General features: G+C 38.5%; 1 protein-coding gene across 3 annotated transcripts; it reads left to right on the top strand.

Annotated features, from left to right (window-relative positions):
- The first annotated feature begins 65 nt into the window (after positions 1–65).
- Positions 66–20,248, top strand: RNF212 (ring finger protein 212). 3 transcript variants are annotated; one of them, XM_072402662.1, is made up of 12 exons: positions 66–142; positions 5,170–5,298; positions 6,591–6,652; positions 8,063–8,137; positions 9,946–10,002; positions 10,282–10,331; positions 13,463–13,521; positions 14,776–14,836; positions 16,037–16,085; positions 16,177–16,237; positions 16,836–16,875; positions 17,943–20,248. In XM_072402662.1, exons 2-12 carry the CDS (start codon positions 5,187–5,189, stop codon positions 18,139–18,141), a joined length of 825 nt encoding a protein of 274 aa, XP_072258763.1. In that variant the 5' UTR covers positions 66–142; positions 5,170–5,186; the 3' UTR covers positions 18,142–20,248. The 3 variants fall into 3 exon arrangements, with proteins under 3 accessions (XP_072258763.1, XP_072258765.1, XP_072258764.1); XM_072402663.1 differs by lacking the exon at positions 66–142 and adding an exon at positions 1,652–1,727; XM_072402664.1 differs by lacking the exon at positions 10,282–10,331.
- Positions 20,249–21,315: the final 1,067 nt, after the last annotated feature.

The following is a 21,315-nucleotide window of genomic DNA, read 5'->3' as shown; positions in this document are numbered from 1 at the left end:
TAGCAAACCAATGGTGAGACAGCGGGTTGGGAGGAGGGAGGAGTGAAAGGGTTTGACGTGTCTGTTGTGCCTTGTTGGTGACCCGCTTAGAGCGGTGTGTGGCTGGACTTTGGTCACCACAGAGGTGGGCGCCATTTTATTGGTGGGTATGGTGACAGGATAATGTGTGGGGGCTTTAGCTGCCTGTGGTGGGACTCTGTGACTTCATGAATAAAACTGAGGTGATTCCTTGATATTGGAGCGCTGGAATGTGTATTGGAGTGTATTATCAGTCAGCTGACACTATTTTTTAAGCAGGAAACTTGAATGTTATTTCCTTATTCTAGCTGCTGGAATTAAAGTGTACCTGTAGCCAAAACGTTATTAAGTTTTGTATAGAGCAAGAAAAGAAGACCAAAAAGTCCTGTCAGGTTTTGGTGCAGGTGGAGACTTCATTGCTGGAATTCCTTCACTTCCTGTCAGGTCAAAAAGTTGTCCCCAAGAGACAGGAAATAGAAAGAAATCTCCCCATTCACCAATCAAGGACTTTCTGCAGTAATGTCTTACCTGTCTGAGCACTCCGGGTTTCTGAATTCAAAGTGGAGCTGCGCATGCACAGAATCCGCTTTGGTTGCCAGGGAAACCCAGCTTCCCATGTGTATGCGTATGCATACGTTTCTCTATATGCGTATGTGGTAAATACATCATCCTGGCACAATCAATCACGATGGTCAAAGTTCGTCAGGAATATAAGATAGTGGTGGCGGGGCTGGAATGCGGACGCTTAGCTGCCTGGGTTTAGTTTTGCTTTAAAACAACCCTTTCAAACCTAAATTATTGGGGTCATTAAAACGGACCTATTACAATTTTACCAATAAATAAAAGGTAGGCTATCCTAAATTTTTTTTTTACTTTTTCTTTGTGTGGTCCCCTCTCCATTTGTCTTTATTGCCGCAAACGGGAAACCTACGACGTCCCGGGCATACATACGTCACGTGATCTCACACATGCGCAGTGAGATCCGCACTTTTTTTACATTTGCATGATGACATGACACCCATTCTCGTGCCTGCGCAGTGCGATTTCAAGTGATGTGAAGAAGAACCCAGAAAAAAGAAGACGGTCGAATTGTCGAGCACCGGTAAAAGATTCGGAGAGAGGCGGTGTTGGACTTGCTGGCCTTGGTTTGAGGAGAGATTGAGGGCTTTTCTCCAGTAATGATCTTCTGTGAATGTTCCACTTTAATAATGGAGCAAGCTGTGCTTTGATATGCAAAGAGAAACAACTGCAGAGTTTCTGTTCATCATTACAAGAGCTTGCAGAAGAGCTCAGTCTCAGCTGTGTTTAGCAAAAGATCAGCAAGTCATGCAAACCACCCCCCTCCCCCCTCCAAGCCTCCGTCCTGCACACGAGGTAGCTGGGAAGCTCCATTCGTATCTTAGATTCGTATGTATGTTGGATGTCCCTAACCCCGGGACTACCTGTACATGGAAAAGTAGACAACCTTCTATGTAAGGTAAAAATGTTGGTGTTTTTTTTTGGAATGCAACACCCTTGTTTAAAAGAAAAAAAAGTGCAGCAAAACATTAAAACCTAATGGGAGCACAGAGCATCCTGGGATACATACGTCATGCATCCCGGCAGGCTCTGGCTGCTTCCGGGAGATCGGCTCTCCTTTTTTGTTTCCCCCTTCACAGGACCCGATTGTAGGAAGGACCAGCGCTATCGAAGGACCTGCAGGATTAAAGGTCTTTGTTTTTAATTTAGTTTAGTTTTTAGTTTAGTTCCGCTGTAACTAGAGAAAACTGATTAATAATAAACGGTGCATGAAGGTAACCTGAGTAAGCAATCAATAGTGCGAAGATATCGTTTACCTGGTCATGCAGAAATAGCCTAGTGCAGCTATTCTCAACCAGGGTTCCTCTAGAGCAGCAGTCGCCATCCGGTGGTTTGCAAGAAAATTCTGGTGGTCGGCATCTCTGGCCGGTGCCCCACCAGGAGCTGCGCTGGGAGGGGGTAATGGCATCATGACGTCACTATGAGGAAGGTTTCTCCCCCTTGTGAGTGAGACCTGGCTCTCTGCGCATGAGCGGTTTGGAGCCAGTAATTTTAGTGGTCTGCGGGACCGAAAAGGTTGGCGACCACTGCTCTAGAGCAGTGTTTCTCAACTGGGCTTCCACGGCACGCCAGAGTTCCTCCAGAGTTTGCTAGGGTTTCCTTGCAATTAGCAATTTGTGCCTCCTACAGGAAGACACTTCACGTGATCTCGTGCCTTGGCAGTGCGACCTATCACCACAATTTTTATTTTATACAAAAGGGTAGATAACCCTTTTATATTGAAGCGAAACCAAACCAAAAATAAAAAAAATTAAACCTTTATTCCCGCAGATCCCTTGATCATGCTAGACCTCTCCTCAATCTCGTCCCGCACCGTCTTGCAATTTTTCATAGTCCTGCGCTATTGGATGTCTACCAGGGGTGTAGTGGGGCGGCCACGGGTGGGATTGCCGTGCCCACTCTTATTTTGCAAAGAATTCGGCTCTGGTTGGTCTGCCCCCACACCGGCCAGGGCCGCCGACCATGTCCCCCGTATGAAATTGCAGGCTCAGGGCAGTGGGTTGTCTCTCTGAACACAACCCGCCCACTCTCCCGTCGCAGGTCTGAGCCTGGGTGGGTTCTGGTATCAGAACGTCACTCTGGGGGAAGTTTCTTGCCCTTTGAGTGACACATAGACAGGGTGTAGTGGGGTGGGCACATATACATGGATAGTACCATGCCCCCTCTTCTTTTTTTTTTTACGACTATACCCCTGATGCCTACGTCATATATCCTTAAGGGCTTCAGGCTGCTCCTGCTGTGCATAACCTAAGTAGGACTGACACTTGGAGTAGCAGTGGGTTGGCACTCAGTAGAAGTGGAGTGGTGTCATCAGTAGGACTGGGCGGACTGTTACAGTAGGAGTAGACTGGCACATGCAATAGGAGAAGACTGGTGCTGACTGGCACCAATGCTAGGAATAAACTGGTACATTAGTGTAGGTTGGACTGTGTGACAAATCGCCCCATATATGTCAGGGATTAGTATGAGGACGAGTGTACTTGCCACCAACACTATGGCAATTTGACCAGTAATAAAGCTGATTTTGGTAGTCAATCTCCTGGACCCCAGTTGTTTGGATTCTAGCAGATGGCCAGGGAGAGGGATGGTGGGTCACCAGAATTCCTTTTAGCTTGTGAATCAGGTTTTGTAATACCCAGAAGATACTTCTGGGTATTACAAAAATATTTCATGTCTGTTGTTTGGGCCATACAGTTTGCAGCAGCTGTATTTGCTTCAGTATTTATGATGGGTTGCAGGTCTTAAAAGAAACCCAAGTGAATGGACTGACCATCTCTCTCTCAGAGTAGTATTATCACTTAGACTAGGCAAATATTGGAGCCATTGGGAACTGGTACTTGTGGTTAAAGTGGTGCTTGTAGTAGATGTGGACTGTCTGTCGGTGTGCTCTGGGGCCTAATAGGAGTTGACTTTCTTTTACTGTAATTTTTGTCCACCACTAAGCTAAGGCTATGTACACACGTCAGATGAAACTCATTTGATTTTTGCTTCAGGGCTGGTATTGGACAAGATTGTGACGTGTGTACAGCGCTCTTTCGACAGCCGCCAGGACGGATCCATGAACAACGAATGACTGCAATACAAGTGAAAGGGAGAGAGTGCAGCGGGATGGCGCTTGCTCGTTCTTCCCTCTCCTCTCTCCATAGACCAGAACAGTGCTGTAGATCTAAAACTCGTTCATGCATAGTGCAGTCTTTTAGCGTTGGAAAAGATCATGAAACATGCTTTCCAACGACAAAAGTCTAAGGTGTGTACGCAGCCTAAGAGTAGACCAGTGCTCGGAGTAGGAGAGGACTGGCTCATTGAAGAGGGGTGGACTGGCACTCCGTGTAGCAGTGGATTGGCATTTGGAGTTGTAGAGGACTCAGAATATGAGTTTACCTGGTGCTGGGATTGTGCTGAGCACTCAGAGTGGAAGTGGACTTGCAGTTCTTGTAGGAGTGGACTGATGCTTAGACTATAAAGGAAATAAAGACAAATGAACAGCATAGGAGGGTCCTGGTGTCCCAAATAAGAAATGCCAAGTACATTTCTTTATATATCCGTGAGGAGTCATGGGGGTTCTTTTCTTCTCTACAGAACATAGTCTTAAGCAAATAATAATTCAATTGTATGGTCATATTAGAGCTCCACAGCTTGCTATTTGTTGATGGCTGTATACACAAAGAATCATCATGAAACGTATTAAGTATTCCAAACTAAATGATTGAATTTACAAAGCTTAAATAACATATGCTGCATTCATTTTCACTCCAGGAAATGTATTATAGTTGCAAAATCACCTTATAATAATTTACATTATGCATTTTTCTTACCTTGTGAATAAGTAGCTGTAGGCATGAGTCACTTTAAAGTGTGAACACACCTGTCTGTTATTGCTTTGTACACAAATGTATGTAAGGTTCAAGGGTGAAAAGAAAAACAGAGTAAATATAATTGTGCACATCAGTCTTTGTACTTTTGGTTCCTTTTAGGTTTTGTTTGCTGCATGCATAGTCACAGAAATCCATGCAGAGGATGCACCTATATCATATACACATATTCTGTGTCATCACTGTATAGATATCATTATAATATGGATGGATCAGGGGAATTTATCTCTCACAAAGAATGGGAAACTGCTAAAAAGACATAACATATATAACATAATTTCGATTGGAAAAAAGGTACATGGTCAGTTGATATGAAGAGCAACAGAAATCCAGTCCTGATATAGAAAAGTGTATTCAAGCATTGGAAATATGCAGTATGTTGATCACTGTACGTGTGATGGAAAGACTTGTATAAGTGCCACCACACTGCATTTTACATTACTTCCCACATCCCCATGTGCACCATCACAAATTCAGTGCCCCCGGGCAGATTTAACTTACTCCTGCCAGTATTGACACACAACACAATATGTATCCATATAGTGATAAAATGGTGAAAAGGCTATTCCAAAATGGGAGATCACTGGACCTGGAAGGACATAGTGGAAGGGGTTGCATTGAAATTCCACATGACATGTTTGTATCAGTAACTCTCTTGGTGTTTATTTCTAATAAATGTTTTTTTTTTTTTTACTTTTAGCTTACGTGGCAAGACGAATGGCAGATCAGATGAGATGTAATGTATGCTTTCGGAAGCCTGGTAGAGAAACTTCCCGGTTTTCCATAACAAACTGTGGCCATGTGGTGTGTGAAGCTTGCTTGCAGAAAGGTAAACGTAAAGATAAAACATATGGGTATTTCATGTACAGCGCGGTGTATTATGTTGCCACTGTATAAATACTGTTTACTAATATTAATATTAATAATAATATTAACGTGGGATTCTAAGCTACCATGAGCTAAACATGAAGCAATTTAATCTATTTATTTCACTAACAGCCCATTTAGATCTATGTGGAACATTAGTAATCCTATTGAAAATGGATGGTCTAGTCATACATCCTAATGTGCTGAAAGAAACATAAGACCCTGTATTGCAGTTTATTTTAATTGAGCCGGGTTTTAATAGTGTTTGAGTTGCCATTCAAAGAGTAATACAACTGCAACATAGTAATGCATGTTGTTATAGTGCGCGGTACTATAATGCAAACATCTTAATGGGCCCTAATTTAATAATTTCTAATGATGTTCTTATTATTACAGTATTTATATAGCGCCAACATATTACACAACGCTGTACATTACATTTCTAAATGATAAACCGATATAAACAATGAAACGGGAGGAGAGAACCCTACCCAGAAGAGCTTACAATCTAAGAGGTGGAGGAAGTAGCACACAATAGGAGGGGGAATATGGAGTGGTGGGTAAGTAGTGAAGGTTTAAGAGACAGAAGAAGATGGGTGGGTGAGTTTGAAAAGATCGGTTTTGAGTGCAGAAAGCAGAAGCAAGCTGAAGAGGACAAGGAAGAGAGTTCCAGACAGTCGAGGCACCCCTAGAAAAGTCTTTGAGCCGTGCGTGTGATTAGGTTATGAGTAAGGAAGTCATTAGGTCATTGGAGGAGCGAAGAGAGTGGCTAGAGGAGTATTTTTCTGTCAGGTCAGAAATGTAGGTGGGACAAGAGCTGTGGAGGGTTTTGAAGGCAAAGTACAGGAGCTTGAATTTGATTCTCAGGTGCAATAAAAACCAATGAAGCATTCATAATAGATTGTAGAGGAGAAAGTCAGGTTAGTGAAATACCAGGGAGGAGGAGGTTACAGTAGTCCAGAAGAGAGATGAAAGACGGGAGGGATGAGTTTGGTGGTCTCTGGGGACAGGTAGTGGCAGATTTTGTGTTGTTCATCTTATGCTGGTGAAGGTGCCAGGACCTTGAGATGTTCGGAAAGTTGGGGGGCAGATTCAAAGGTAATCAATGTTTTAGGTAGATGACACAAACCCCAATGAATTTGTCCCCATCCTGCCAATAACTTCTCCTTTGGCCACATTGACCCAAATTATTTCTGCGTGTAAAGATTTTTTATAAATTTATGTTTTATATTAGGTTCTTTTTTTAACCTGTAGGTAAAAAAGACGAATGTGGTGTTTGCAGATCACCTTGTCGGACAATATTCCTTACTAACGAGGTAAAATATCATAAATATTTGTTTTTCAGCATGCAATATGATAATAATATTACATCCCATCTATTACAGTGCCTTCCAACTGTAATCCTGCAGATCCCTCAATGGCAATCGATCTTCCCTTGATCTTGTCCCGCATCATCCTAGAATTCTTCTTGTCCCTTTGCTGAGGAAGCAGCAGGGTCTGCCATCTTCAATCTTCTTTTCCGGTCTTGTTGCTACGTCACCTGATCTCGCACTGCGCAGATAAAGGGGAAAAAAGAAATCCAATCCCACTGCTCATGCGTGAGATCGGCATCTCCTTAGCTTTAGTGGAAAAAATGTCCCTTCTGCGCATGTGTAGAAGGAGCAGCCAGAGCCCCCTTGGATGTGTGACATAGGTATCTCAGGAGGCTCTGCGCTCCAATTAAGACTTTTTGGAAAAAAAAGAGTGTTGCACTTAAAAAAATAAGTAAATAATATTTTTACTTTGCATAAAAGGGTTGTCTACTCTTTTATGTAAAGCAAAAATGTTTAATTTAGGTACGCTTTAGGGTAGTGGAGGACTGCTTACAAATAGCAAAGAACAGCTATAAGATGTCATGTCTTGTGGGTGTGCATGGTGTGCAGCGGTTAGTACCTACCAAAAGTTGTCCAAGGAAAGACAACCAATGTTAGGGTCATGAGGACCCATGACTCACTGATGCACATAAGGGAAAGGCCAACTTGTCTCAGTTTTGATACACAAGGGGAACACACACAATTTTAAGTAGGTAGTTTTATTGCTTTGTCTGAATAGTGTAAATTATCTTGTAATAGTACCCTGCACATCCAAATTGTTTATCTGTTTTCTGACACTGAGGCATACCCCTAATACAAAGAAAAGGTAATACAATGAATTATGTTTTCATTGTTGTCTCCAGAAACCTTACTGTCAGGTTTATGATGCTGTTGTTGAATGCATTCCCCAAATAAAGTGAAGCTTTTATGCTCATCAGCCTCCCTGTGTGTTTTTTCTTTTAGCCATGAGGGTGCTGGACCCCAGAAAAAAAAATATATTTCTTTTTTTTTAAGACCTCCATGACTATTCTGTTCTGCTGGTATACGTAGATACCAAATATCACTTAGCAATTGCTATAGCAAAGCATTTGCTGTTGGGAGCCTTGCGTTTGCTAGTGTGGAGGCACAAAATTATTTTTAAATAAAATGACAATTTTTCATCCTTTAATTGTTGTTTCATCAAACTCTTTCATCCTTTATTGATGAACCATTAATTATTGTATGAGAGCCGGTTAAAGTTGCTTTGTCTTTTTTGTATGTAGAAACATGTAGGGGTAATATTCAGCATGTTGTTGTCTTTTGCAAACTTAAGTGGTGCTGCTCATTATGATTCATGTAACAGAATTGGCATGCTTTCTGTTTTTACTTTCGTAGACAAGCCCTGATATCAAAATACTTTTTATGGACATTAATACGCTTTGCAAAAACTATTCTAAGGAGTTCACACAAGTAAGTTGGCTTTCCTAAATCTTTGTTTTAGTTAATAAAATATACCTAACCTTGGTATCTGAATTCAGCATAAGAAGTAAAACAATTGTATCTTTACCATGTATCTATAGTGTAAACATTTTTTATAGAATAGTGAAAGTTTAGAATCTCTGTCCGGTTTTACTGCTCTTTGGGGCTCTGTTATAGAGATTTTTCCCTCACATCCTCTACAGGGGGCAAACTTTTGTAAAGAAGTGAGAGAAAATGTGCACCAGGAAAGCAGACAACAATACAAAGCAGGGTTCTAACATCCCCTCGCTTCTGTCTTGCTATTGGAAAATTTCACATTTCCTGTCAGAAGAAAAGGTTTTTCCAGCATAGTGAATAAGGGGAAATACCTCCTCAGCATAGACACCAAACAGAAAAAAGAAGTGACAAGGAATCTAATTCTTCCCCACTCTATCCAAAACTTTAAAAAGTTTGAACTATTCATACATTTTTAGTAGAACTCCAAATATTGATAACATTATTTTGTTGTTAAAGTAAGAAGGCCTCTGTCAGGTTAAATGTTCCCACTTCCTGCCTCAGTGACAGCAGGAATTGAGGGAAATCTCGGAGGGGACCCTTTTCTCAGGATGTACAGTATGCTTTATGTTCTGGCTTTGAAAGGGTTAAAATAAGTTTTTTGTTTTTTTTTTTCTTTTTAGCAGCAAGCTTAGCCCTTTAAAATAAAAGTCATCTGGGGCACCGTAAATGAAGCCTAGTTTACCCTGCTCCCTTCTCCTAGCAGGGACTCAGCAGCCTTATCTCTAAAATCATCACAGAATTATTATTATTATTATTATTATTAATAAACAGGATTTATATAGCGCCAACATAATATGCAGCGCTGTACAATAAATAGGGGTTGCAAATGACAAATATAGACAGTGACACTGGAGGAGAGGACCCTGCCCCGAGGAGCTTACAATCTAGTAGGTGGGGGATATGTAGTGGTGGGAAGTAGTGATGGTTTCAAAGGACAGAAGAAGACGGGTAGGCAAGTTTGAAAAAATGGGTTTTGAGTGCTCTTTTAAATGAGCAGTAAGTAGAAGCAAGCTGAATAGGACGAGGAAGACCATTCCAGAGAATTGGTGCAGCTCCAGAAAAGTATTCTAGCCGTGCGTGTGATGGGTTTATAAGGGATTTGAAGGCAAAGCACAGGAGCTTGAATTTGATTCTAAGGTGAATCGGAAGCCAAAATCATGGAAAAGAACAGGTTTACTGAAGTAATGATTTTTTAACCACCAAATCAAATGTTAGAAAGCATAAGTGTCCATGCAGAATGGCAAAAATAATAAACCTTGTGTATTCAGAGAAATGCAGTTAGTGTCAAACAGTAGGATACAGTCACATGTCTGAACCACTATTTTAGACCAGGGGTCTGATTTTTTATAATGTTTGAAGCCAGATTTAACTTCCCACCTTCTTCGCAAGTCCACTTTGTTGCTTGATCCCAGTTGTTCCCATCCTTTATAATATGGGAACCCCTTGGAATAACTTTCTGGTCTTCAGGCAATCCCTGCTATAATTACTATATCCATAGCTCACTGTACATTAGTGCAGTGGTCAGTGGAAAGAATGTCTCTTACTTTTCTAGACATTGGAAAATATGTCATTCTTACCAATAGCCAAAATGATTATTGGTCGGGAAACACAGATCTACCCTATGACAACAGACGTTTGTGTGACAACTAATTCTAAAGGTAAATCATTCACCTCTCTTTGACTGGTCCTTTGGGAAGTCTGGCCATGTGTATTTAGTTTGTAATAGATATGTTAATTTGCAGGTTATGGAGTTTCAGGATAGCCATAGACGCAGATTACATGCACATTACAAAGGAAAGGTAAGTCCCAGCAAATGCTGTGTAATTGCATTCATTGTTCATAGTGCCTGGGTGTATGGGGTCTCTAATTTTGAAACAGTCCTAATAACATTTCAGGATTCTGTAAATTGAAGGGTGAAAATGCTGACAAAGTAGTCTGTGTTATATGTAAAAAGCACAAAGAAACTAGCAGAGGAGAGGAGTTGCCACAATTAGAAATTCCTTTTAGAACAAAGAAACAGGTTCATTTCAATGTACAATTTACATTCAGTTTATTGTGTTAATCTATAAACATTTTAGATCGGAAAGTTGGAAGAAAAAGTGAAAGAACTGACCCAAGAATTAAAAAGGTAGTTTCTTTTACCTATTCTGATATAGGACCTAGCTTTATATAATGTTCAGTACTTAAAACTGCACAAACAGTAAACATAGCTATACCTATATATATAAGGGAGAGTTAGAAGTGGAAGTAAAAATATAGCAGAAATAACATAAAACAGGTAAGCGGTGTCAAACGGGTGGCCAACATAAAGCATTATTGTTCCCATGGCAAAAATGTGTTTGCTGTACACATCTGAACAGCATCATTCAGCAAACAGGATCTGTGTGTGCAGCAAATACAGTCTGCAGTAGGAACAATAGTTCTCTTTGCTAGTAAACTCTGTTGTATGTCTCAGTTCTTACCTATAGTTCTGATAAAAAAAATTCAGAACAGGGATCACAGAACATATTATACAATCACCAAACTATTTATTAGGAACACCTGTATACCTAATTATTCATGTAATTATGTAATCAGCCAATCATGCCGCAGCAGCACATAAAACACCAAAATAGGGAAAAAGTTTAACTCTGACTGTTGGTGCCAGATAGGCTGGTTTGAGTGTTTGTGTAACTGCTGATGTCTTGAGATTTTTACACACAATAGTCTCAGGCATTTGCTCAGAATAGTGTTAAAAACCTCCAGTGAGGAACAATTGTGCAGATGAAGCTGCCTTGTGCATGAAAGAAGTCAGAGAATTACAAGACTAATTGGAGCAAACAGAAAGGCTATGGAATAATAATTTGGTCAAATAATATTTAAAACCCTGTTGAGAAGAAACATATCTCTCATTCTCAGCACTTCAAACCTTGCAGACCCAAAGACCCAACCTTCATTGTGTTGGCAGTGTAAGCTAGTGTTATGGTGTGGGAATTGTTTTCTTGGCACATATTTGACTTTATTAATACCAATTAATCCATCCCTTGAATGCCACAACCCGAGTATGTTTATCTCCTTTTGGACACTATATGTGGTGTTTAGAAAACATATTTGGTTTTTGTTTTATGTAAATTAGCTTATGTGTATCCTACAGCAGAACTAAACCTATCGATACTCACATGTCCCTGTACCGTTCTGTTGCGGGCGCTGCCATCTTCTCTTTTCTTTCCTCCACCTTGATTGTCTGGACTAGGATGCTGCAACTCCTGCCAGGTGCACAGGAATTTACTTCATCCTGGCACACACAGGGGAAGCCAGGATTGCCAGGTAAACCTGACATAAAACCCTGAGCTGCACATGCAACATAGTCTGTCTCTTTCTGCAATATCAACCTGCTTAAATCATGAATTTGCAAAGTGAGACTTTAGTTCCACTTTAAGTTTTATATACTACGTGCCTATTTACAGTATCAACTGTTTGCCAAATGGTCCATGTAGCATAATCATTGAAATAAGAATGTCTCAAATAATGCTTTTTTTACCTAAAAATCAAACCTGATTGTTTATGTAGGCAAGTATTTTACTCATGCTGATTTTTAAATTACCCTCCTGCCTTAAAATACAGATAGAGCAGCCTTTAACCTGTATTATAATATAAATCTTTATTGTTAGCTGTTTCCTATATCTCCTCCCTCTGTCCTACTACAGCCACTATATGCATGCAAGTTCTGTGTACAGTGTTCTGTGTGGGTTTTTATGTGTAGTGTAATAAAAAATGTGAGCACAGGAACAGCATGTGCCCAGCTGCTCTTCTTTCTACAATAACATGATGCAAGATATCTGATGTGAGCACCGCTGTTTGAAGTGGCCATGAGAGACTTATTTTGAGTGCTTATTTTTTTCTCCTTAATGAAAGAATCCCATTTATCAAGTGGGAAGTGGGTGCATGCCAGAAAAATGATGACATATGCACACAAATAATACCGTTTTTTCATATTGATCTAGTTACAGACATTTCGAGCAGCTAAAAAGCAGAATCGGCAATTTTAATATTGAAAGATAGGAATTGCCGTATTTATTCTAGTGTCCTTATCACCGCTCCATAATTGCTGGTTAGATTTTACCAATTCGATAATGATTAATACCATTGACACAAACACCCTGATTCCTGACTTGATGTAAACAGAAGCCAGATACAACAATGTAAGTTCCCAGTGGCCACTGTGATCCCACTGTAAGTCAATAGGCGCTTAAAAAAAAAACATAAGGGCCCTGATTTAATAAAGCTCTCCAAGGCTGGAGAAGATACACTTTCATCAGTAAAGCTAGGTGATCCAGCAAACCTAGAGTAGATCTGGTCCAGGATTAAAAACATTTTCTAACAAATCGGATATAACTTTTGCAAAGAAATCAATTCCAGGTTTGCTGGATCACCCAATATCACTGATGAAAGTGTATCCTCTCCAGTCTTGGAGAGCTTTATTAAATCAGGCCACAGGATGGAAAAAGTGGTAATTAGTACTCCATAAAAGGAATGGAGTTTCAGCAATTTTGTGTGCTTACATTAAGTTGATTAATTACCACTGTAATGAAAAAATGTGTCATTATTAAACAATAAGTCACAATGTGGCAATCTTTTATCTGCTTGATAAATTTTTATTTTTTTTTGTGGTACAAAAGAGTTTTACTGAAAACACATAGCCAAATACAATATTTATAAATCAACTGAATTCTCAAATATGAACATTCCTTTAAGACATACCAGTAACAATACAGGAAAAATAAGAACAATAAGATATCACTCATGGTAAACAAGACTTCCAAAAAGAAGATCAAAACCAAAGCAAGAGAGAGAAAAAAAAAGAGAGGAGCAAAAAATAAAAAATGTCTTGTCACAATATAAAACTAACACACTCACTTACTAATGTAAAAGGGAAAGGTCCTCGAGGACGGTAAATAATAGCTCAACCAAGGTTGCCATATAGCCTATCTGCTTGATAATTTTTAATAAACAGGCTCCTAATTATTAATTTCTTCTGAAAGCCATTCAGTAAACCTGCAGAAAATCCATTCACTTTGCATAGCTTGAACCTTTTGTTAAATAGACCTATAGTATGGGATTGTGTTTGTACTATTTAAATAGATAAAGAATGGGAAAGTGAGTTTTACTAGCATATATTCAAGTTTCCTGCTTTGGTATGTTTTTGTTATGTATGTGATAACCTTACATTGTCTTTCTTTTATCAGAATGTAATACTTACTTGCTTTGTTTCAATTATAGTTTAAAATCTTTGCAGTCATATAATCAGCTGCCGACTTCAAGTGCATTATTAAATTCTGGTAAGTAGAATTGTCCAAATGGAACAAAGTGCATTGGACTTACAGGCCCTAAGTTATTAAAGCTCTCCAAGGCTGGAGAAAATACACTTTCACCAGTGAAGCTGGGTGATCCAACAAACCTGGGATGGGTCTGGTCCAGGATTCAAAGCATTCACTAACAAATAGTAAATGACATTGAAGAAATCCATTCCAGGTTTGCTTGATCACCTAGCTTTACTGGTGAAAGTATATTCTCTCCGGACATGGAGAACTTTAATAAATCAGGCCCACATTGTTGAGAGAGGCAGCATGTGGTCTGTGCTGCAAATCTTAGCATTGTTTTTATTTATATTTGTATTTTAGTTTTCAATGAGTAGAGAGCAATTCAGAACAGAAGAAAAAATATCCAGTTTTGACTAATCATGCTGTGTTTTTTATAATATTTTAAAATATTTTTATTGACAGTTTTATCAACAATAGTGGCATAAACGCGACCGTCTTGTATACAATAAAATAATAAACAATATTAAAAAAAGAAAAATGAAAAACAGAAAAAGGTTCTGGAAGGGGGGAAGGAAGAGCTTTTTGTCAAAAAATGTATTTTTTCAGTCATGCTGTTTCCTTAAAAATATCCACTGCAGTTATTCCTGCATAATGGGAAGTTCAAATGATGTCCTAACTTGTAGGTATCAGAGAATGTGTGCATAAACATGTAACCAGTATAGTAAAGTTATTTACTACAATAAAGATGCCAAATGTAACCTATCATTGGAAAACAAATATGAAAGGTGCCCGAGCATATCTTTTATGTTTTACACCTTTTCAGTGCCCTGTAGAAAACCTAGGGCATCTTTTTTTTTTCAGTTAAGTTGAGCTTTATGACTCAAATTCCCCTTCATTCCTGCAGAATTTTGAGTACAATGTGCTATCATGAAATCCAGAAAATTTGAATTGGAAGCATGCAAAATATGGTATAGTTTCCTGGTAATAAAACAATCAGTTCCTGATGTCATTCATTTTATAAATGGCTGTATGAATTTTACTTCCAAAAATGGCTACTCATGTTGTGTAAACCAGTGGTCCCCAACCTTTTGGAGCTCGCGGACCACAAACCAAGTAATTGATCATCAGTCATCTAATGAAGGTGGCTTCTGATGTTCAGGATCAGCCTAGCATAGAAGAAATATTGCATTTTGCAAATAAATTGGAGAACCCATTTTAATGTTATAAATTTAGTTATTAGTTCTCTGTTCCTTTTCTCTTCTTCACTTTCAGAAAACCAAAGTGTATTTTCTCCTTATTCTCATCCTGCGTCCCAACTACCAAATGCCAGATCGTAAGTTCGTTATGCTTTAGTTTGATGAAACATTGCTAGGTCATTCAGTTGTTAGCAGAGCAAATCAAAAACTACCCCCCCGCTTTTCATTCATAAAAAAATAATGAGAGATATCCTTAATTTCAGTTAGCTTGTTGGCTGCATGGAGATCTAAGAGATGTCACAAAGCCAAGCTAAATAGAAAATAAACTTTTATGCTTTAGGGCAGGGGTGTCAAACTTAAATACACAGAGGGCCAAAATTAAAAACTTAGTCAAAGTCACCTTGAAATTTATTGAAAAAACTGAGGAAGTTTTTCCTTCTCATTAGATGTAAAACCTTTTCAAAGGTTTTGCCTCACATTCAATCTTGAACAAGCCTTTAATAAAGAAAGAGAAACAATTTTTTTTTAATTTTATTAAAGAAAAAAATCTTAATCCTCTTTCTCTATTTGATATCTTCTAAGATTAATTTCAATGGTAACATTTTTGCATAGGCTAACAATAATAATTCCAATATTCTTCTATGAAAATCCAAACATTCAAGTCCATGCCTTGGAGTAGCAAGAAAAAAGACAGCTGAGGGGGAGTGCTGGAAATGCCAGACGCGGCCAATGTGGGCCTAAATCTTATGAATGGTCCACCACTGAAACTCCCTCTTCATTGAAATAGTTCCGCTACTAAAATTTCCGGCATTACTTGCATCCACAAAACAGTCCAATGCAGGGCCATGCATAGAGCCGGCTGGTCTATAGATGTGAGTGATGCTGGGAATTGATGCTGGGAACGTGAGTGATTGCAGTTGCCGCTGCAGTTCATATTTAGGATTCCTTTGGGGGCCAAAAAAAAGGATGCCGCAGGCCAGAGTTTGACATCCCTGCTTTAGGGAAAGGTGTAACGTAGGCTTAGATATAGTTTGGCTGAAAAGCAGTTGCAAACAAATCATAATAAACGTAGCCAAGAGTCCTCTATGGTACACAAGCCACTTGTTTAAAACTACAACTTTTACCTTTTTAACAAATGTTGGTATTTGGGAAGGGGAGGGGGCTGAACTTCTAAAATTTGTATATTTTTTTTGTGGCAGAAAGATACAAATTGTATTTTTTGTGAGCTATATCATCCAGCTTCTTCTATTGAAAGATGAGAGAAGCATCTGCAGCACGACTTACTTAGTTCTAAGCACCTATCTAATATTACATATTGTACATTTACATTTTTGCAGTGTCGAGCCAATGGATTTTGCAGTAAACACACCCAAGAAGACTAATTTTGTAAGCTTAACCAACACTTAGCATCTTATTGTTACAAACCCTGAATATTTATGCATGCTTACATTTGATTTTATTCAATTATGTTTCTTAGTTTACAATTGCTGCACCAACTAGATTGTCAATGATAAGCCCACCCCATGAGGGATGCATGGGTAAGTTCATACAGTAACCTTGTTAGAAAATTTTGGTGTAAAATAGAGAAATCAAATGATTTATTACTTGTCTTTGTTACATTTTGGCATATGTTGATCTCTGCTCATGCTGGGAGATTTATGTGAAAGCCAACTTCCTATTTATCCTTAATTGCCATTAGTGAGTTTCTGGAGGAGGAACATTTAACATCCCCTGCAGAAGTGAAGATTTGCTTATGACAGCATCATACCTGTAAGCACTTAGGGGTACAAGAAGCTGTGTAAGGGCATGTGCAGATATCTAATTATTATTAATAAAAACAATAATAATAATAATAAAAAATAGGATTTTTATAGCACCAACATATTACACAGAACTGTACATTAAATAAGGGTTGCAAATGACAGACAGATACAAACAGTGACACAGGAGAGGAAGACCCTGCCCTGAAGAGCTTACAATCTGATTAGCATGTATTTTATTTGTGTGCCTGGTTCTGGTAGGTTTATTAATATTATTATTATATGCCCTAAAATATTTACTTTAAGTTAGGGCTGTCTCTTATATCTCTATATCCTAACTAGGACATCAATGATAACATTCACTTTTATTTTACAGGTCAGGTTCCCTATAAAACAAAAACAACTGTCTCATTAAGGTAAATAATTAGGAAAGCATGAATGGTGATTTTAGTTTAATAGATGTAGTAATGTTAACATTTGTTAGGAGCTTAGTTTTAAATACATTTTTCATAATTTTCATTAAATTCATGTATTTAATTATAGATCTAGTTAAAGGTGTATAATAAAAACTAAATCATTTGACATGACAGAATATGCTGTATGATGTGATAAACATTTTACAGGTAGAAGAATGTTTGCTTAGAAATGGTCTGATAATATATTACATGGACAGATACTTTAAAAGCAGTTATATAGCTAGGATCAATAATGAACCTAATACCACTTACTAATAATACCTCCTCCTTCTATGAGTAATGTCTGCTCCTCACCAGGCATAGAGGAAGGGTTCCGATTTCTTTTTAGCCTGGTGAACCTGTGGCCACGCTGAATACACATCAAGCTCAGTGGTGTATGAATGCAAAGGAGATTTTTTCCCACTGCTTGAACATTTGTGTGTGACTACCACCAGCTGAAAGGTCTAAATGATAACTGAGAATGAAAGGAGATGAACATGTGTAGGTGAGATATTGTTTTGCTCAAATAACAACTGTGGGCCTGGCTCCAGCTGTTTATATTGCTATGGGTTTTTCATAGCTAGTTACCAATGTAATCAGCAGCTGGGAGTCCATTGTTAAACAGAAGTCAGCATTCCCATTGTGGTTACAACGGTGGCTGTGGCGATTCATCGCTCTATATTGGTATTAAGCCAAAAGGCAGTGTATAGTAGTTGTCAATTATAGCACATTAATGGTATACTGTTGTAACCCTGTCTCATTGGGCCTGATTTATTAAAGGCTGATGAGTATACACTTTCATCAGTGAAACTGGGTGATCCAGCAAACCTGGAGCTAATCTGGTTCAGGATTAAAAACATTTGCTAACAAATAGCAAATGACTTTTAGGAAATCCATTTCAGGTTTGCTGAATCACCCAGCTTCGCTGATGAAAGTTTATCCACACCAGCCTTGGAGAACTTTATTAAATGAGGCCTATTGTGAGAAATATCTTTGAACATTGAATCCTTCATTTGTTCTCTGTATAGGTCCATTTTGGGCAGCTTGCAGCCCAACACCTATCACCAGCTGTCTCAGTCTGTATCACAGGCAGACCGCACAGATCGTTCCTGGGACTTTTCAAGCCTAAGAACACCCTACCAGCTTTCTCAGACACCAGTATCTTCCCAGTCAATAAAGGTCCGACAGCCAATTACCCTTACCAACATTCTGCAGAGGCGTCATTAGGAATATTTATCTTCTTTATATCCTACTAATTCTCTTTTTCATATGTAGATGGGGGTAAGAAGGTTGGGAAGATTTAATTCAGTGAGTCTGGGTACGCACGTGCAATATTTGCCGTTGGATGCATGAACAAGCTCTACATACAGCACCGTTCTGTTCAATTGAGAAGGGATGGGGAGAATGGCGGAGTGGCACCCCGCTGCGCTCTCTCCCCTTCACTTTTACGATTGTTCCTCGTTCATGGATCCGCCATGATGAGCGTTGTACACATGCCAGATTCTCGTCTGATATAAGCCCTGACGCTTTCTTTTAGGCGATTATCAGACAAGAATCATCTGACGTATGTATGTAGCCTAAAGCTCTCTCTGTTGATGTTTATTCTTGTTCTCAGCCAATATTTGTTTTTGTTTATTGACTTATAATTAAAATGTATTTGCTTCTTTCCCATTTATTTATTAGTTGTTTTGATAACAATGGTTCCAATTAAATACAGTTTTATTGAAGCATTTTATTCTGGAACAAATATTGTTCTAATATGTTGTTCTGTAATGAATAAAAGAACATGTTGTATTGTATTGAGTCATTGGCTCAGATTTATTAAAGCTCTACAAGGCCTGAGAGGATACACTTTCATCAGTGAGGCTGTATAATCCAGCAAACCTAAAATGGATTTCTTTAAAGTCATATGCTATTTGTTAGCAAATGGTCTTAGTCCTGGACCAGATTAATTCCGGGTTTGCTGGATCACCCAGCTTCACTGATGAAAGTGTATCCTCTCCAGCCTTGGAGAGCTTTAATAAATCAGGCCCATAACATGCAGTCTTTGGTATTAGACAAAGTTGAAATTTGAAGAATTAATTTCAGCAGTATGAACGTTTCTACGACTGTTATAGAAGCAATGAAACATTCACAAATAAACACACACGTAAAATGCTTATCACTGAATGTGCACACTTGGGCTGCTTTTAAAGCATATTCACACTGCTGCAATTTAATCCCTACACATCACACCCTGTTTACAGCCTTCGCACAACACGGACAACGCCGTTGACAAGTCATTTCTCAGGTTGGCTATCATTCACTAATAGCCAGCCAGCAAAAATCCTTGGGTCATTGCATATCTATGGCCCTGAATAATTCTCCAGCCTTGGAGAGGATACACTTTCATCAGTGAACATGGGTGATTCAGCAAACCTGGAATGGGTTTCGTAAACGCTATTTTGTTAGCAAATGTTTTCAAATTTGGACCAAATTCATTCCAGGTTTGCTGGATCACCCAGCCTTTCTGATGAAAGTGTATCCTCTCCAGCCTTAGAGCTTTAATAAATCAAGGGCTATGTGTTTTAGTGTGTGTTAAAACATGCAGAAGTTTGACATATAGTTTTAATGGCACTAGTTTACATATATGCAGTTCATTAATTTGCATTGGTCAAAATTTGGTCGTGTTCATCTTTCTATCCAGTGATGTGCATTGTAAAAGCCTTTGGATAGAAAGAGAAACACAGAAAACAGAAATGTCAGCACGTCATGGTGTATATTAAAAATGTACTGCAAGGCAAGCAGGCTTTGAAAGCATCTCATGGAAATAAAACTTTTATAACAATAAAGTTATTTGAATGTTATTTACTTATAAAAGCAGACTGCTAGTTACATTTTGGAAATAAGTAAGTAGTGAAATTGTTGATTTAAAAAAAAAAAGTTACATATTTTACTTAATTTTTACCGTTGCACTGTATATTTTTTTTTGCATGATATATATTGCAAAAGTGAGCTTATTCCTGAATGGGCAAGGCAGGGGATATTAGACTCATATGGCTTACAGCAAGTATTCATCTGACATGGTAACCTGACATTATACTCATACAACCCACTCTAATAAACACTGAAAACGTTTACAGTGTGGAGTTCAATATCATTTAATAGAAGCACAAGGCTCAGTTGTTTTCCTTGAGAATTCCTTTATCCCCCCTATTGGGTGATACTTCCCCCACCTCCTAGATTGTAAGCTCCTCGGGGCAGGGTCCTCTCCTCCTGTATCGGTCTGTCATTTGCACGCCTTTTTTAATGTACAGCGGTGCGTAATATGTTGGCGTTATATAAATACTGTTTAATAATAATATTGCCTCATCCTCATTAGGTTTTCAGTACAAATTATCAGGGCATTGTTTTGTAATATTTATCAGTATTCATTACAAAATCAAAAGACAGAAAACACAAACATCATAACCTGTATAATAGTATTTATATTTATATAATATTTATATTTATATAATATTTATATATATATATATATATATATATATATATAAAGCAACATTTGACATCATTTTTTCAATACAAAAATAGCACCACAAACAATAGTAAAATGTACAGTACCATAGTAACAATGGAATATTCTTTACACAACAGACCAATCATTGTTGTGATTAGTTAGCACCATTGTAAAATGCTACAGAGAAGCTCATGTAACCCATGCTACAAAAAACATACAAACCAAGTAAGAGAGTGTCTTGTTTGGTCAGTTTTTTAGTGTTATTTGCATCAGATTGTCGCTGCAATATGTTTATAGGAAAAGGGTTACATTTAAATTAAAAAAGGGAGGTATTCTTGATATCCATTGAGCCTGATTTATTAAAGCTCTCCAAGGGTGGAGAGAATACATTTTCATCAGTAAGGCTGGGTGACCCAGCAAACCTGGAATGGATTACTTTGAAGTAATTCAAATATTTTGAATCCTGGAACAAATCCAGGATTTGCTGCATTACCCAGTCACACTGGTGAAAGCGTATCCTCTCCAGCCTTGGAGTGGAGAATATAGACTATCATAGGAGATCCCCGGTGATCAGGTCAATCGGAAATGGCTCTGGGTTTGGCATTAAAAACATTTTCCAGCTAATACCAAATGATTTTTAAGAAATCCATTCCAGGCCTTCCTCATTCTGATCACAGAAAAAGGTATTCTCCCAGGGCTACAGAATTTGTATATATCAGAGATGAAGGTACCAATGGTTAAGGTGGCACCATAGGATACCATTACCTATTTGCTGCAATAGTTTACTTTAAATCACCTTGTTACAGAAATACTTTTACAGAGCAATCCTCTAATGCTGGTGACAGATTTCAAGGGAGAAGCTGGGCATGACCTGACTTCTTCAGGGTATATCTAAATAGCTTCCA

Source organism: Pyxicephalus adspersus, chromosome 2 (assembly GCF_032062135.1).
Source record: "Pyxicephalus adspersus chromosome 2, UCB_Pads_2.0, whole genome shotgun sequence".
NCBI classification, from domain to species: domain Eukaryota; kingdom Metazoa; phylum Chordata; class Amphibia; order Anura; family Pyxicephalidae; genus Pyxicephalus; species Pyxicephalus adspersus.
The sequence above is the reverse complement of the archived record's forward strand: the minus strand, read 5'-3'. Positions and strand labels throughout refer to the sequence as shown.

What these genes read in the sequence shown, in the direction of transcription:
- RNF212 (XM_072402662.1), top strand. Translation starts at nt 5,187, where the DNA reads ATGGCAGATCAGATGAGATGTAATGTATGCTTTCGGAAGCCTGGTAGA. An exon ending in TGAAGCTTGCTTGCAGAAAG is followed by an intron (nt 5,299 to 6,590) that starts GTAAACGTAAAG and finishes TTTAACCTGTAG; the next exon opens with GTAAAAAAGACGAATGTGGT. An exon ending in CAATATTCCTTACTAACGAG is followed by an intron (nt 6,653 to 8,062) that starts GTAAAATATCAT and finishes TTACTTTCGTAG; the next exon opens with ACAAGCCCTGATATCAAAAT.